This window comes from Scophthalmus maximus, chromosome 1 (genome assembly GCF_022379125.1).
Source record: "Scophthalmus maximus strain ysfricsl-2021 chromosome 1, ASM2237912v1, whole genome shotgun sequence".
In the NCBI taxonomy this organism is placed as follows: domain Eukaryota; kingdom Metazoa; phylum Chordata; class Actinopteri; order Pleuronectiformes; family Scophthalmidae; genus Scophthalmus; species Scophthalmus maximus.
This window is the reverse complement of record NC_061515.1, coordinates 11,605,943-11,622,500: the sequence shown is the minus strand read 5'-3', so window position 1 is coordinate 11,622,500 and position 16,558 is coordinate 11,605,943. Positions and strand designations below refer to the sequence as shown.

At 45.6% G+C, this 16,558-nt stretch overlaps 2 protein-coding genes across 4 annotated transcripts; both read left to right on the top strand.

Moving 5' to 3' along the window:
- The first annotated feature begins 147 nt into the window (after positions 1-147).
- Positions 148-4,098, top strand: LOC118319329 (DOMON domain-containing protein FRRS1L). Its single transcript, XM_035649682.2, has 5 exons — positions 148-741; positions 1,108-1,192; positions 1,491-1,629; positions 2,470-2,716; positions 2,797-4,098. The coding sequence occupies exons 1-5, from the start codon at positions 537-539 to the stop codon at positions 2,967-2,969; spliced, it is 849 nt and encodes a 282-aa protein (XP_035505575.2). The 5' UTR covers positions 148-536; the 3' UTR covers positions 2,970-4,098.
- Positions 4,099-4,824: 726 nt separating this feature from the next.
- tmem245 (transmembrane protein 245) lies at positions 4,825-16,511 on the top strand. Of its 3 annotated transcripts, XM_035649036.2 has the most exons (18): positions 4,828-5,500; positions 6,947-7,064; positions 7,567-7,662; positions 8,128-8,235; positions 9,315-9,521; positions 9,639-9,808; positions 11,265-11,288; positions 12,363-12,467; positions 12,559-12,641; positions 12,744-12,834; positions 12,921-13,019; positions 13,116-13,247; positions 13,604-13,726; positions 13,828-13,973; positions 14,085-14,185; positions 14,296-14,470; positions 14,580-14,774; positions 14,878-16,511. In XM_035649036.2, exons 1-18 carry the CDS (start codon positions 4,904-4,906, stop codon positions 14,924-14,926), a joined length of 2,619 nt encoding a protein of 872 aa, XP_035504929.1. In that variant the 5' UTR covers positions 4,828-4,903; the 3' UTR covers positions 14,927-16,511. The 3 variants fall into 3 exon arrangements, with proteins under 3 accessions (XP_035505078.1, XP_035504929.1, XP_035505010.1); XM_035649117.2 differs by lacking the exon at positions 11,265-11,288; XM_035649185.2 differs by lacking the exons at positions 14,085-14,185; positions 14,580-14,774; positions 14,878-16,511 and having other exon boundaries at positions 4,825-5,500; positions 14,195-14,324.
- Positions 16,512-16,558: the final 47 nt, after the last annotated feature.

Here is a 16,558-nt window from a genome sequence, read left to right as displayed (position 1 = left end):
AGAGAGAGAGAGAGAGGAGAGGGAGGAGAGAGAGAGAGAGAGAGAGAGAGGAGAGGAGAGGAGAGGAGAGGGAGGAGAGAGAGAGAGAGAGAGAGAGAGAGAGAGAGGAGAGGAGAGGAGAGGGAGGAGAGAGAGAGAGAGAGAGAGAGGAGAGGAGAGGGAGGCCGGGCGAAACCATTCATCCGACCAATACTGCCACTGAAAAACATCCAAGAATAATGAGCAGTGATACACATAGACTGTGACTTTTAAAAAGAGGATAATGGGCTTGTATCTGAATTAGATGGTAAGATTACCAGTCCGGGTAATTAAGGGTTGGATTAGCCTCCTAGTCACAGGGTCGGCGGCGCTGAATCCCCCCGACATCCCCGCGAGTGAACAGCCGAGCAGCCAATTAGGATGCGGCGCTGATTCTTGCGACGCGGCGATGGAAACCTGCGAAGACGCGGAGATGGAGACCACAACGAGGATCCGATTTGGTTTCAGGTCGGTTTAGTGTTTTTCTGTTGCCGCTTTAAAGAAAATATATACTGGCCATGATTTTCCTGCGGAGGCTCGTGCAGCTGTTGCTGCTGCTGATCCAGAGCGAGTGGTGGGGGGTCCTGCCGAGCCCCACCGACGAGGGAGCACTCCGGGCCGGCCACGGGGAGCACGGAGAGCCGGGGCACCAGGAGCCACACAAGGACTCCTACAGCACCTTCGCCTCCGAGTTCCTGGAGTCCAGATATCTGTCCGATGACGGTAAGGAGAGCATCTATGGTCCGGGTCACCCAAGAGTCCCAGGCTCTTGGGTGACCTGTGTTTACATGTCGTTTAAATGTGGACAAACGTAGAACATCTAAGCATAAAGCACAGGCCAGAGACAAATAAACAGAGACAATGAGAGGAAACTGAACATGTGCTGTTTATTTAGTCCTTCTTCCAACCTGGCATCCCTGCACAAGGCCTCTCAGCCTTTCAGCACCCAGGCCAGCTCCCCCGGTGGTAGCTGCCCACCTCTCTCTCTCTCTCTCACACACACACACACACACACGTGCAGATGGCCTTCCTCATGTTGGCCCTATGAAAACATGCATTATAGCTGTGATTTTGTTGCTGATTTCGCAGGTTACCCGTTCCCCACCGCTCCACCAGTGGATCCCTTTGCCAAGATCAAAGTCATCGACTGTGGAGTGACCAAAGGCTGCATAAGGTCAGAGAAGGATGCATCTTCTTTCGCCAGCAGCTCCCTCGCTCTGAAAACAGAGCTCCAGTGCAGCCGCAGTCCCCAAAGCTGCGTTATCCTAGATACTGTGGCCCGACTTCTGAGAGCTGGAGCTAAACGTGGAAACTCTCTTCCATCTAGTCTTTGTTCTCTGAGACCCGGATGACATTAATTTAAATGGAGGCGCACTTTGGCTCTACATTAATATTCTTAATCCACGGAGCTCTGTTTGATAGCGCGATACTTTAACGTGAGCGAGTAACTGTTTGTATTTGTCTGTGTCCAGGTATGGGAAGCCAGGGTGTGATGCAGAGACGTGTGACTACTTTCTGAGTTACCGTCGCATTGGCACAGACGTGGAGTATGAAATGAGTTCGGACACAGACGGATGGGTGGCTGTGGGGTTTTCCTCTGACAAGAAAATGGTGAGCAGCTGCATGCAGTTGGGTTCTGACTGCTGAAACTGCTCTTCCTGTTATATCTGGTTCAGGCTAACACAAGTTTTTGTGTTTGCTTTAACAGACCCTGGAAATGTACAAGCAATAATCCATATTCAAACATATGGATATGTTGAAAATGATGCAACTTTAACTACAAAACCAAATCATTAACTACAAAACCTTTTTTTTAAATCTCTATTTGTTGCTATATATAGTATGGTAAGACATTTAATGATAAGCACAGACTTCATCATAAATATTAGTGGTCACAAGATGATTGAAATAATAAAAATAACTGTGTCAGAAGGACCACATTATGTGTTTGCTGACTTCCTCTATTTATTCTTCTTCTAAAATATTGGCTAGTTTCCTTTATTTCGGAATTCTAGCAATTACAAACAATCTGAGGAGGAATAATAATCTCGGGCTGAACTGCTCAGAGTTCATGTCCACACTAAGGCCCACAAACCAAGGAAGTTGGGAACCATAATACATCTATCTAACTTTTCAATCAGTCTATTTATATGAATATATATATGAATACAATCAATGTTTTCTAGTATAATTCACTTTCAATATAACAGCACAAATCAATGATAAAGTGGCAAAAAGGGTGAAGATGCGTTTGACATCCAGCTAACATACAATATATCAATATCAAAAGAGGGTGGGCCTGTTACTGTGGTTCTTTATTTTTCCTATATTGTAAAAACATATATAGGAAAAAGATGGGACTCAAACACCATAGTGCTCATATGCATCACTGTGAACTATTTTATTTAAAACTATATGTAATTCCTTGTTATTTCCTTTCTATATCCTCAGGGAGGAGACGATGTCATGGGCTGCGTCCATGACGATAACGGCCGCGTGCGGATTCATCACTTCTACAACGTTGGCCAGTGGGCCAAGGAGATTAAGAGGAACCCAGCCCGAGATGAAGAGGGCATTTTTGAGAACAACCGGGTGACCTGCCGTTTCAAACGGCCGCTGTATGTCCCCAGAGAGGAAACGCTCGTGGACCTACACTTATCATGGTATTACCTGTTTGCATGGGGTCCTGCCATCCAAGGTGAGGGGTCGAGCATCAGCATGAAGCAAACATTTTTTTTTTTGCGCCTTTAACTCATATTGTCTTACCTTCTCCAATAGGTTCCATCACACGGCATGACATCGACAGTCCTCCAGTCAGCGACCACATGATCAGTATCTATAAGTACGAGGACATCTTCATGCCTTCCACAGCTTACCAGACCTTCAACTCTCCCCTCTGCTTACTGCTCATCGTAGCTCTCACCTTCTACCTACTGATGGGGACACCGTAAATAAGCACAGCAGAGCTGAGAGATGAGGAAAAGAAGATGAAGAAGCAATAAAATAAATACATTTTTGTTTGAATGCCACATTCAATTGTGCAATTTGCACACAGTGTTAGACATTTGAAACATGATAGAGACTATATATCCATTACTCTGAACTGATCCAGAGGATCCTGACACATTATTAAACCCATATTGTAGAGGTGTCATGTACTGGTGTCAGTACAAGAGGTCTGATAAAAGAGTATTGTTGTAGTATAACTATTTTAAGTATCTATGATAGCTTCCAAGTATTAAATAATTATGTGGAACACAAATGCCAATTAATAAATGTCACACGTCTTCGAAAAACCCTGCATGCACTGGAAAAATCTGGGAATGATTTCAAAAATGTACTGTTCACTGGTGATGGGAAGACAGTTTCTCATGTTGAACTTGACCAAACCACAGGACAAAAGAAACCAAGCAGCCAGTTGCACACACTCTTCCTATCCCTTCACTGTGCTTAAAGGCTTCTGAATGAATTTGCATTTGCATTTGCATTTTTTAATCCACTTTGAATTTTTTTTAATTTTTGTTTGGCTCATCTTACTTTTCCATAATGTCTTTCAATACGGTTCCCCACCTCTACCCACAGTGGCTGTTGGGTGAATTTATCACTACTGCTGGACTGTGACTGTGTTGAATAAACAGAGAGAGGGAGACTGCTACATGAGTTTTGCTCCTGTTGCCAATGTGAGCAACAACACAACTCGATCAACAGGAACAAATTGAGGAATTAAGAACATTTCGCTTGAACATGGACTATTTGTTATTGTAGCATTTCACCCTTTATAAAAAGAAAATACTGGATATGTTAAAATGCCTCCCACTGAAACAATCTGCCATAATTGCTTATTATCAATAAATATTTTCATAAAATTCAATATTATATATTAAAGACAGACAGCTGAACAGTCGGTCTAACAGCATAGATATGGGACATATTTTTAACAGGATTAACCTATTATCCCCCCCCCATGGAGCACACTTGTTACTAAGTTTTAACAAATGTATTAGCGCTTAAAATTAGTAGCTCAATGTGATATTATCATATAATGTTTGTTTTTGTATTAATAAAGAATTCATTTACAAAGCAAGATTGTTCAATTGTCCCAAAGAAAGTCTGCTCAGTACATTTAGATTGGGGCCATTGATAAAGACAGGAACGATATCTGTAGTTCAGCTTTTGTAAGCAGTTCTTCTGGCCTCCACAGACAAGGCTACTAGATTTGACAGTTAGCACAGATTTATTTTTAGTTAGGTAACATGGTAGCACTGTCAGGTCATGATTATATTCAGTGTTGCAGATACCACTAAGACACCCGTCCCATGTATTTTGAGGATAATATTATGAGTAACATAACATTTTTAATGAAGTCAGGTGTGGGAGGTAGTCTTCCAGGTTAATGACAAGTGATTATACCTCAACTCACGGAAAGTCTTCCTGGTAACGATAAAATATTTGTTGTAACTATTAGCTTTACACATTTATTATATTGAATCCACTATACCTAAAACGCATTGATATTTTCTTTAAAATATCAATGATGAACCAAACAAAGACTGAAAACAAAAATATACAATTGCTTTTAAATTCGTGAACTTATTAAATTGCGTAATACCACACCTCAAAAGAAAATACGAGCATTATTTTTTTTATTTAGACTAAATAAATAAACAGAAAAAAAGCAAAAGAAGGCCCACTTCCGCTTTAGAGGTCACGTGATCTCTTTCCCAACTTCCTTGTTTTTTCCCCAACTTCCTCCTCTCATCTCTGCGTCCCGCGAACCGCGCTACGTCACATGGTGTGTCGTCCCCCCCCCCAACCCCGCCTCCCTCCCTCCCTCCCTCAAGCCGGTCACACTTCCAACAGCAAGTTCCTCCGCGGTTCCGGGAGTATGGCAGACGAAGACGAGTCTCCGCCGGAGCCCGCCGCCTCGCCGCCGGAGAGCCCTCGCGCCGCGCGGCCGCAGTCCGTCTCTTTCCCGGAGAGCTTCCAGCCGGCCGTCGGGATGGTGAGCCAGCTGCTGACTCAGCCGTCGTCGCTGAAGTTTGACAAAAACATCAAGCAGGCCTTCTACAACACGGGCGCGATGATCTTCGTGGCCATCTGCTGCGGGGCGGCGGTGCTCGTCTACTTCATCCTGGAGGCCTTCCTCCGCCCGCTGCTCTGGGCGGTGCTGTGCGGCACCTTCCTCCACCCCTTCAAGCACTCGCTGGCCCGGCTCGGCCGCTCGTGGCTCAGCGGCCTGCAGGACAGCGGCACGCCCATCCTGGTGGGCACGCTGCTGGTGCCGGTGTGGTGCGTGAACTACGGGGTGGAGGCGATGGGCCGCCTGGTGCTGCAGAGGCTCACGGTGCTGCTGGTGATCGGAGCCGGGGCGCCGCTGGTTTACTTCCTCTACCTGTTCTGGAGCGTCATCGGCATGCAGGCGATCCTCGGCCACGTCTGCGGGGTCGTCGGGGCCGCGCTGGGCTGTTTCCACTCTGCGTGGGTGAGTTGAGTGGACAGAGGTGACTGGGTGCAACTGGGTGCAACTGGGTACAACTGGGTGCAACTGGGTGACATGACAACAACCCCCCCCTCTGACATGACAACAAGTCCTCTGTCCTCTGTCAGAGTCAGGCAGTGTGTGGCTGACATCAGCTGGCAACTGTGTCTAATGGTTCAAATCAATATCACTAGGTTTTATTTGTGTGTGTGTGTGTGTGTGTGTGTGTGTGTGTGTACACGACATATTACAGACCAAATGATTATTGGAGAAAATAATCTGTGGAAGTCTATGATAACTGAAATATTTTTAGCCATAAGCCCAACTTGAGTTCATTTTCATTGCTCAGAATCATGAATGTGGACAATTGAAACTTTGTCAAACGATGACCCAGTCTGACCATACGATCATGAAACAACCTAAAAACACTAAATGAATGATACTGTTGATTAAAAAGCATTATCAACTGTTTAATGGCTGCCAATTAAATCATCATATTTCCTTGAAAATCTATTATAGGGGCCTACTCAATTTGTTTGATCGATCAATACCATATTATTCCAAAACAGCTCCAGGGGCCTGAGCGTTGACTAGATCCAAATTGAATTAGATGTTCCTCCTCAGACATTCTGTCCTTTCTCTAAATGCAGAAGTAGCCGGACACAGGGCCCTTGTCTATAAATGGGAAGGAGGACACAATATTAAATTACACAGAAACTTGTTTTTTACGTTGGGTGGAACAATCTACCACCTTTGCTATTAGTTGATTAAAGACTCGGGGCATCATATTCTATTCTTACATGTTATTGTGATGAAACAAAACCGTAATAAGTTTGTCACATTAGTTGAGTAAATGGAGCTGAGGTGCAGTGGTGGCAGAGGACGAGGCTGTCACGGTTCTCTTGTCCTGTATTGCGATGAGATATTGTGGAAGTTTTTATCGTTGTTTAGGACTCGGTTTGAGATTCGCCACACCCGTGATCTTCTTTTATTATGTATTCTATTAGATGAAAAGGCTTTTAAGTTTTGTAGATTGATTAATCCATTTTTTTGGTCTATCAAATGCCAGAAATCCGAGAAAGAAAAATGACCCAAGGTGCCATCTTCAAAATGTCTTTGGGTTTTGAACCCAAATTGCCATCTTCGAAGATTTACAACAATTTAAAGCAAAGAAAAATGCTCACATGTGAGAAGCTTGCTGTAGGGACTGCTTGGCTTTTTTGCTAGAAATATTACTTAGATAATTAAACACCTGTTAAAATATCTGCTTATTGCCACAGAATATCACTATTTTTACAGTAACTGACTTATTGTTTCAGCTCTAGCAAGCAAAACCTGCAATAACTCAGAGTCTTTGCTGTGTCTTGGAATCCCTGAATGGGACGGCCGGACATTTTTTGTAAAACAACAGTAAATGATTGTCTTTTGTCAACCTTTGTTTCCTCCAAGGTTTGCCCCGTGGTGTTGGGCTACTTGTCGACGGTTTGTTTCAAGTGGAGTCCCCAAACCGAGCGCTACCTGAGGGTCCTGGCTCTCCCCGTCTGGGCCGTCCTGCTCTTCTACATTGGTGAGTGGGGGGAAGAGGAGCAGGAGAGCCTGCTCAGACGTGTTTTGTTTTTTTGCCAACTTGAGTGCAGCAGTTAGCTGGAGGCCAAGCTTTAGAGACACACCGTGTTCTCTCCAGAGCCAAGCCGGCGAGGTTGTCCTCTAGCTGTGCTAAGGGAGCTGCCTCTACAGGTCTGCAAGTCCGTCAGACAGAGCGCAGGCAGAGACACACAGTAAGATGTGGAAGCCATAGGTATTTATAGCGCGCACAAGGCGTGTCGGAAAGAAGTGTTGACCTCTGGGCACGAAATGTTAAAAGTGACTGAGAGCAATCAAGAAGAAGTTCTTCTCAAGAAAGGAAAAAGCAAGTTGGCTATGGCTCAAAAGGATCAATACTATCTCAATAATTATTTGCCCCTTACTTTAACCCACATTTTATGATAAAACATGTTTAGAAACATGCTTCAACTGGTCCAACAAGAGTGTCCCACAGTTATCATCCTGATTTCTGTATCTGTGTCTAGTATCTCTGACCGGCTCGTGGAGAGTGCCCTTGTTCGTGGTTGTGGTCGTACTCCTCATCGTGGGCTCCCAGGAGAAACCAACTGTCCCTGGCAGAGGTGAAGATTTACGGACACACACATTCACGTTTTACCACAGTAAGGAAGCTATATCTCCTCAGCAGCACAGGTAGATGTTTTTGTATGGAATAAAGAATTGCTGGTAGGTGCATTCAGTTACATTTGGATTAGCGTAAGGCTGGCTGTTTCCAATCTTTATGCTAAGTTAAGATAGCCTGTCTGCGGGCTGTAGCCTCATATTTGTTCTACAGATATGATGTCAGTTGTTTAATTCAAGTCTCTGCATTATAAGCATGAACAAGCATATCTCCCAGGATGTTAAACTATTGCCTTGAACTGCAAAAGGGTCAAATGAGCTTATAAAAATGGATTAAATACTGTAGACTGTCTGGCTATCATCATTTCAACTCAACGGTATAGTACCAACAGTGACCTTAGGTTTGGATGTCATGTACGTGTCGTTCACCCACCTGCCTTCGTGAGTAACTGTTGTTCTCTCCGCAGGTGAGCTGTCTGGGCAGGTGTTATCATTCGCTGCCAACACCATTTACATGGCTATCTCCTGTAGCAACCTTCAGCTGAAGACTGAGCCCGGTGAAAAACCTCGCGCAGGTAAGACACAGTAGCTTCCGTTTGTTCAAATCAGTTACAGAAGCTCTGATCGCAGCTACGACTCCAGCTACAGACTAATGTGGAGTAACTGTCTCTGTGACTTCATCAGTTCCTGTGGTGAGAGAAGAGGCAGAGTGCTCCTCTGTGACTCTGGTAAACTAAATATATATTTGTTGTGTGGACAAAACAAAACATCATCTTGGGGTTTTGGGAAACACAGTCGACATTTTCTACCATTTAATGGAGCAAACAATGAATCAAGAAAATAATGGACAGATTTAAACGATAATGAAAATAATTTGTAGCCCTGAATAAGACGCAAACTAATTGTGGAAGGAAAATAGGAGGGAGAGAGCAAGAGATCCAATCACCAACAGTTGTTCCTACACGCCGTTCCCTACTTTTTTTGTGATAAGTTTAGGCGAGAACGCTTTGTTTATAATGACAGCTGGGTTTTTTTTTGTCCCCGTCACTCATTGTTCCCTGCTCGGTGGACGGGTTTGGTTGCTGGCTGCACCGCACCGCGGTGAACAGACGGGGAAGCTGAGATGTCTGTTGTTTCTCTGCAACGCAATCATTCTTAAAATTGGGATATAAATTTGTGCTAAACTTTGACTGTTTTCTCACTTTAAGACCAATTGAGTTGGAGGTTGATTTTTAACCTTTATTCTCTTCCTCTGAGCTGCCAGGCAAAGTTCCCGGTGGCACATTAATCTGATTTTTGTCGTTTTGTTTTGTACTTTTTTTGTCCAAGCACTAACTCATGTGCAGACAGACTTTGACTCTGAAATCTCCATTCTAAAGGAGATTTTTTTAATCACTGGAACAGAAAATTCAATGTAAAAACCATGCCCAGTCTAAAACATGTCATTTTATTCTGAATTTATCATATCATTCTTTCTCTCCACAACCACCTGGGCACCCTCATAAATAATCTTTTGATTCCCCCTCAGGCTGAGAACTACTGTCCTGGCACCCATTCCAGGAAATGCATCCCAAAACACTTCGCCTTTGTTTTCACCATTTAGCCAATGTTGTCCCTCTCTAACTCTGATATGCCTTCTCTCATCTCCCCCAAGATGGTGTGCAATCCGTGGGCTCCCAGACTGGCACCCCGGGCTTCCCTCGGGGCTCTCGTCGTTCATTACCAGCCGGCCTCTTCCAGAGAGAGAAAAGCTCCCACAGAGCCAGCGACATTTACTTCATTCTACTGGTCTGGGCCATAGTTTTGGTTCAGGTGTGGCTCAACCTCTGGATCTTACAGCTGCTGCCTATCCCTGTGGCTGGTAACACACACACACACACGCATGTGCAATACATATATGAACACACACACACACACACCCCTTTCACATGCTTCTTCATAATATAATACTAAAGCTCATGTTGCATTGATACTTCAGTGTGGGTGCTGAAGAAGCTGGTGGTCCACTTTGGCCTCAAGAGCTTTGCAGAGCGGACTCTCGCCTCGTGGTGGACATTGCTGGGGAAGTTCGGACGAGAGCGCGAGGAAGCCCTGCTGCCTGGACCAATCAAAGGCCTCACTCAGTTCCTGCTGCGCGTCGACACCAAGGTAACGCTTCTGACCCGACCTACAGGTGCAGCTGCTGTTCTTATCCCCTCTGTCTTTGATTTCACGTATCCTCACAATGGCACACCGAGGTTTTCTGTTACACTGTCCCAGTCCGTCCACTTCAGAGAACGTCACTGTTCATCGGCACACCGAGGTTTTCTGTTACACCGTCCCAGTCCGTCCACTTCAGAGAACGCCACTGTTCATCGTTACATAAACAGGTCTCCAACGAGTTAATAATACAGCGTAAGTTGATCCATAAGTTGTAAACATAAAAAGGATCCATTAGGCTATTTGAAGCTTGCAGCTAGAATATGTTTTTTTATTAATGAACAGACATTGTTTACTTGTTGTATCAGTTGCAGACTGCGTCAGAGAAGCTTTTCTTAATCATTGTCCCTAAACATTAGTTTTATGTTAAGGACACGGGATGTCTAGGGTAAGCCTCTGTTCTTGCCCTAACACGGAACGAGACACGGGAGGAACATGGAACTGGTCTTCGAGTCCGGAGAAATAAGTGGGGTTAGCTCACCTGTGATGCCCCCATCACTTGCAGAGATGTCTATTCTCCAGAGTGGCGTCATCTCCTGGTCAGTGTTCTGTGGAGTCCGGCTGGATCCTTGAACTAAACGATCTGGTTGCACAATAGTTCATATTGTAGGGAAACAAAACGTGACTTGACACAAAAACTTGCCTCTCCACGTCAACGTTTTTTCTCCTCGTCACATGTCCGCAGCTCCTCTTTCCTTACCTGAGCCTCATTATGCCATTACAGCAACGGCTGCGTGTGCGTCTCTTAGACCTCAGGACATCATCAACCCACGACAGCTTAACCACCAAATTATCTCTCAAAGGAAAACCAGGTTAAAGTGTTGAAGGAACAGTTAACTATAGGTTAAACCACTATGTGTAATATTGTAATGTACTGTATGTCACATAGTGACCAGCCCAGAAAGAATTATCACCAGACTCTGTAGTTCCCTTCAACTGCTCCGTGCGTTTTATCATCATTCAGTCAATTGCTTTGGATTTCAGGCCCTCGACTTTGTCGATTCCCCTCACTTCCAACAGCAGCAGCAGGAGGTTTTCACAGAAGAAAAGCTTGGACAAACAGAAGCTACCCAACATTCCACCCTGCATAGACAGAAACCGTTACTGAAGGTTTTTATAGAACCACCTCGCTGACAACCGTCACACTGAAATATGTCTTTGTTCTGACGGTTTTTGGGGATGTAGTTCTGTTTGTAAATCGCCGTGATTTGCATCCGACTCTTTCTGTACGGTCAGTTGATAAATCCCGCCTGCCACTCTCTGATCCCTCACTGCCTGTCTGTACCCACACACACACATTTGTGTTCCTGTTGCACGGGTACATGTGATGACTGCTGCACAGATCTTCTCCCCCCCCCCCCCCCCCAATAATAATCTTGCCAATGTTTCTTTGTCTCCTCCCAAGCTCTGGCATTGGCTTAACAAGCAGGTAATGATTCTGAGGAGCAGAGTGTTGAGAGTGTTTGATGTGAGATACGGGGGATAAAAGACGTACCTGCATATCATCAGTGTGTGTGTGTGTGTGTGTGTGTGTGTGTGTGTGTGTGTGTGTGTGTGTGTGTGTGTGTGTGTGTGTGTGTGTGTGTGTGTGTGTGTGTGTGTGTGTGTGTGTGTGTGTGTGTGTGTGTGTGTGTGTGTGTGTGTGTGTGTGTGTGTGTGTGTGTGTGTGTGAAGGCGTGAACACAAGCTTGACTGGCGCTTCACCTAGCTACTGTCATCGCCCTCGGATCCTGTCTATATGTCTCTCCTCTTGCTGCTTTCCCGCTTCTTGCTTTTAGTGTTTAGGGGAAGCTACAGCTGGGGGGGAGTCTTTGGTCCCTCAGCCCCGTCTGTACCTTCCCTGCTTTGATCTAACTCGCAGCTTTGGCTTTGAGAGTGTCTGAGCTGCATGGAGAGGAGGCTGATGTAGACGGAGCGGAGCAGAGAGGGTATTAAAAATGGAGATGTAGGAGAAACCCTGCCGATGGTCTCCCAGAAAAAGAAAAGGGACTATGGTCATATGAGAGAGTCGTCCACTAACAGAGCCTCTTCCAGTAACTTGCCAACATCGACTTCCATAACCAGATTTTAACACATGGTCACAAACACAAACAAATGGGAACAGTTATGAGTTGGTCGCTGATACAGTTTTGGAGCATTGAGAAACCTGAGTTGAGAATTGCACCAGCTCACAACAGAGTGGCCCACGTTGAAATGGTCCCAGTACAAGATGCTGACAGACAGAAGTCACACACACAGCCTGAGTGTTTGACTGGCATGTTTCAGTGCTGATGTACAAAGACGTGTGTGTGTGTGTGTGAGTATCGACTTCCTTATTGTCCTCAGGGCGGACGGGGGCCACTTCACACGCGAAGGACGCAGGTTTCTCCATGTGTCTGATCACTGTATTTTTTAACCACCAACCTCTTCAGAACAGCACTGACTTCCTCCTCTACCACCTCTCTCTGCTTCCCCCCCTCTTTTCCTTTTTTGTTCGTGTCTCCGCCCTCCTCCCCGTTTGCAGATGATCGTGGGGTTGGAGCGATCTCTGGACAAAATCATCAGCATCTTCATCATCTTCCTCCTGGTCATGGGGACCCTGCTCATGGCTCTGCTGCTGACCGCTATGGTACAGTCTTTTGATTCTGCTCAACGGCTTCACTGCATTATTGCAGTCGGAACTTACGCGCTCTTGACATAACAAGTGACCTTTATTTCAGGTTCATCACGAGAGTGTTCACATCATCGACGTAACCAGTAACCTCATCAACGAAACTGTGTCCAACCATCCGGAATGGGCCAAGTACAGCAGCTTTAAACTCTATCTTAATATTTTTTACACTTGGATTTATGATTCGTCACATTTCGCACAACTTTTCTTCCTTCTGTCACTGTCTTGCTCCAGTTTGCTTCCAGAGGCTCGCGTGGTCCAGAAGGCTCTGAATTCTGCTGCTACCAATGTGTATCAACACGGGAGAGAGTGGATAACGCTGAGGGTGCGAATAAAAACCTCCACTGAAGAAGAAAATGTCGACAGCCAGTCTCGCTTCAAATCTTTTTTCTTTCTTCTTCCTGTGTTCAGCTTCACAAGATGTTAGGAGACAAAGTGAACCACACGGCGGTGATTGAGAAACAAGTGTTGGAACTGTGGGACCGGCTGTATCACTCTTGGTTTGTGAAGGTAGCGTCCGGTTTAACTTCATGCTGAGGAAAGGAATCTTCATAGTGTGTGGCTTAAAATGTTAAGAGTTATTAAAACATTCCACGCGTTTTCCAGAATGTGACCCAGTCTGGACGCCACCGTGGTCAGAAGATGATAGTTGGGAGACAGAACAGCTGGTTGTCGGACATCCTGGACTGGAAGGACGTGGCCTCGTTTCTGCAGGAGAATATTGAGACTCTGCTGTCTGTAAGTACGGGGTGTGTTTTTTGCACTTTATGAGGCAGATGATTTGCATATGTTTCACTTTCATAGATCTGTGCATCATCAAATGCTATATAACGTCATCTAAAATAACTTTGGCTAAGGGCTAAAGTCCACGGTTGCGCTACCTTCTTGGTTTTCCTTGCAACAAAAACTATAAATCCGAGAAACAGTGAATTTACTTTAATAAAATGTGCTTTACTGTGCGTCAGCAATGCCTTAACTGGTCCGCAGTGAAAGGTAGTAACCAAAGACATATTTAGTTTTGTGTCTCAAAGTTGTCTACAGTTTTCCTGTGGATGAAATGTTTACTATTGTTTTTTTATTTTTTTATTTTTTAGATCGTGGAGTCTCTGTGGGTGGTGATGAGCAGGAACGTTGGCCTCCTCATCTCCACCACTACCACGCTCTTCACCGTCCTGTTCCACAGCGGCACGGCTCTGCTCAACTTTGCCCTGAGTCTGGTATGAAATGTCACCATGAACACGTCGAGCTCAGAATTACATGGGCTGTTTTGTTTTTCGTTTTGTTGGCAACACAATGAGAAATTGCCTTGTTCTTGCAGGTGATCTTCCTCACCACGCTCTTCTACCTGCTGAGCTCCAGTGGTGAATATTACAAACCTGTCAAATGGGTGATCAGCCTGACCCCTCTCTCCCAGCCCGGACCCTCCTCCAATATCATAGGCCAGTCTGTGGAAGAGGCCATCAGGTAGTCACATGCACAAAATCATGTTACGTGCGTTGGCAAAAGCTACGTAATCTATAAATACATATCCAGCTGATTATTTTTGACCTTTGGGTGTGTGTGTTTGTATCGAAGAGGAGTGTTCGACGCCTCTCTGAAAATGGCTGGCTTCTACGGCCTCTACACTTGGCTCACTCACACTATCTTTGGCATTAACATCGTCTTCATTCCTTCTGGTGAGTCAGCGTGTTCACAGCCCGAGTGGTTTTGCACAATATGTCCACCTGCTGAGCCTCGAGCTAAGTGTTTTCCCACCCTCGGAATCCCCTTCTCTCCTGGCCTGAAGCTCTGGCTGCCACCCTGGGTGCCGTGCCCTTCCTAGGGACGTACTGGGCCGCGGTGCCAGCGGTGTGTGACCTGTGGTTGGTGCAGGGCGAAGGCGTCAAGGCCGTGCTGCTGCTGATCTGCCACCTGCTTCCCACATATTTTGTTGACACCGCCATCTACTCTGATATCTCCGGGTATGTATGTATGCGTGTGTGTCACACCATTGTTACTAGCTTGTGTGTGTGTTATTTGAGCTTACCTTTACAGAATCACTTTACACCATATCTTGTCTCTGTGTCTCAGGGGCGGACACCCGTACCTGACGGGTCTGGCGGTGGCAGGCGGAGCCTACTATCTGGGTCTGGAGGGCGCCATCATCGGGCCCATCCTCCTCTGCATCCTGGTGGTGGCAGCCAACATCTACAGTGCCATGTTGATGAGCCCCAGTTCTGCGGCGCCCACGCCGGTGCAGTCGACCTGGCCTCTGCACCCGATCAGGTTAACGCAACACCTGAAACACCTCAAACACAAGAAAACTGCTGGTTAGATCTTCGCACAAGCGCCACCCCATCGTCATTGTCCTCTTGCTTATTACTTTCAGGAATTTCGCAGACTCCACCCCGTCTGTCCTGAAGAAGACCAGTGACTGAGAGCATGGGGGCCTGTTCCTGTGGACAGCGGGCCTCTTTTGGTTGTTCCCTCGGGGGAAGTGCTCCCCTTCCTGAAGCTCGTCCACGCGCCGCCTGGCACTACAAGCGTCAGCCCCCACCCAAGAGGAGATGGCGGCGTAATGGTCGATCTCCCATGATGCCGCCTGCTCATCGGAACTGTTTCTGTGCGAGCTGCTCTCATTCGAGACTCTTGAATTGCAAATGTGATTTATCACATACGTCCTGATTCTCAAACATGGACCAAATGACATCACATTGGGCTTTAGAATAACGAACAGTGGAGATGATGATGCAAATCACATCATCTTTTCAGAACTTAGTGCCGAAATGTTTTTTTCTAATATTGAGAAAATGGCAAACATTTCCACGTGGTTTGTGAATTTTTAAGATGATACGTTTTATCTTCAAAGCCTGTGATTGTCCACCCTGCACAGCCCAGCTCTGTTTACAGCTGCAGTATGTGGTCGTGCAGTGTCTGTACTCCCTACCTCTCTCCTCACGGAGGCTCAAGTAGAGTTTCACCTCGCAAGAGAACGTTGACTGTTTTGACGTTTCAGTGGTGAAACTAGAAGTCTGCTTTAACATAGACGTTCACTCTCGCTCTACTGGACCAGGCTTTGTTAACCACTGTAACGGTTTCATGGTTGAAACTCTTAATATATTTCAGGCTCAAAAGGGCAGTACGCGATTCTAAAGCAAAACACGTTTTATAAAAATCAGGAGGAATATCTCCTCACGGTCCGCTAGCTGTCGGTTCTGTGTGCAGTGGAAAAAAAATCTGGGTTTTCGGCGCAGCCCAGGCTCCGTAAATCGAAAACAAAAAAAAGGGTTGCGCAACCGCACCACACAACACTGTGTGCAGTTTGCAAACATCACTCGTCGACACCTTAAGAGACTTGCTTGCGGGTGGCGCTGCAGCTCAGGGGTTTTGGCCTGGTGGTCACCGCGTTGGTCTGCCGTACACGAGGTCGCAATCCGGCTAGTGCAGTAAAATCACATAAACAACAAAGAGAGAAATAAGCTCTCTCCATAATCACTTACTGCCCCTTTAAGTTGTTTGTGTTAACCTTATACACACACATACCTGCAAACAAGCTTTCATTTCTAACCCACTCAGCTGATCAGTCAGTATCTAAGGATGTTTACACTCAGAGGACATTTGATGTTAATGTACTTTTTTGCGAGCACTTTTCAACTTTTGATCTGTCTGTGACTCACATCCCCGTCACATGATCTCATCAGTAGTTTGGACCTCACTCCCATCCCCTTAGAAAGGTTTTATGTGTATGTTTTCCTCTCCTCCTCATCCACTCCTGCACTTGTCCACCTCATACGTCAACTACAGTCAGAGCGCTGCTCTGAGTATGAAGCGTATGAAGGAGTTTACACAACCTAAAGCTTTAATAAATGAATGTAATGCGACACATGGATCATTCGTGTCAGCTGCCTGAGAGTGGGAGAGCGGTGGTCTCAGTTGGAAAAAGCGTGTGGTTTATTAGCGGTCATACTGTACTTCCTTTTTTTGACTGGATATGCACTGACACAATAAACATTATCATTTGAATTGCAGTGTCCAAGTATAAGCTCATTTTCAGTGTCTTATTTTGTTGA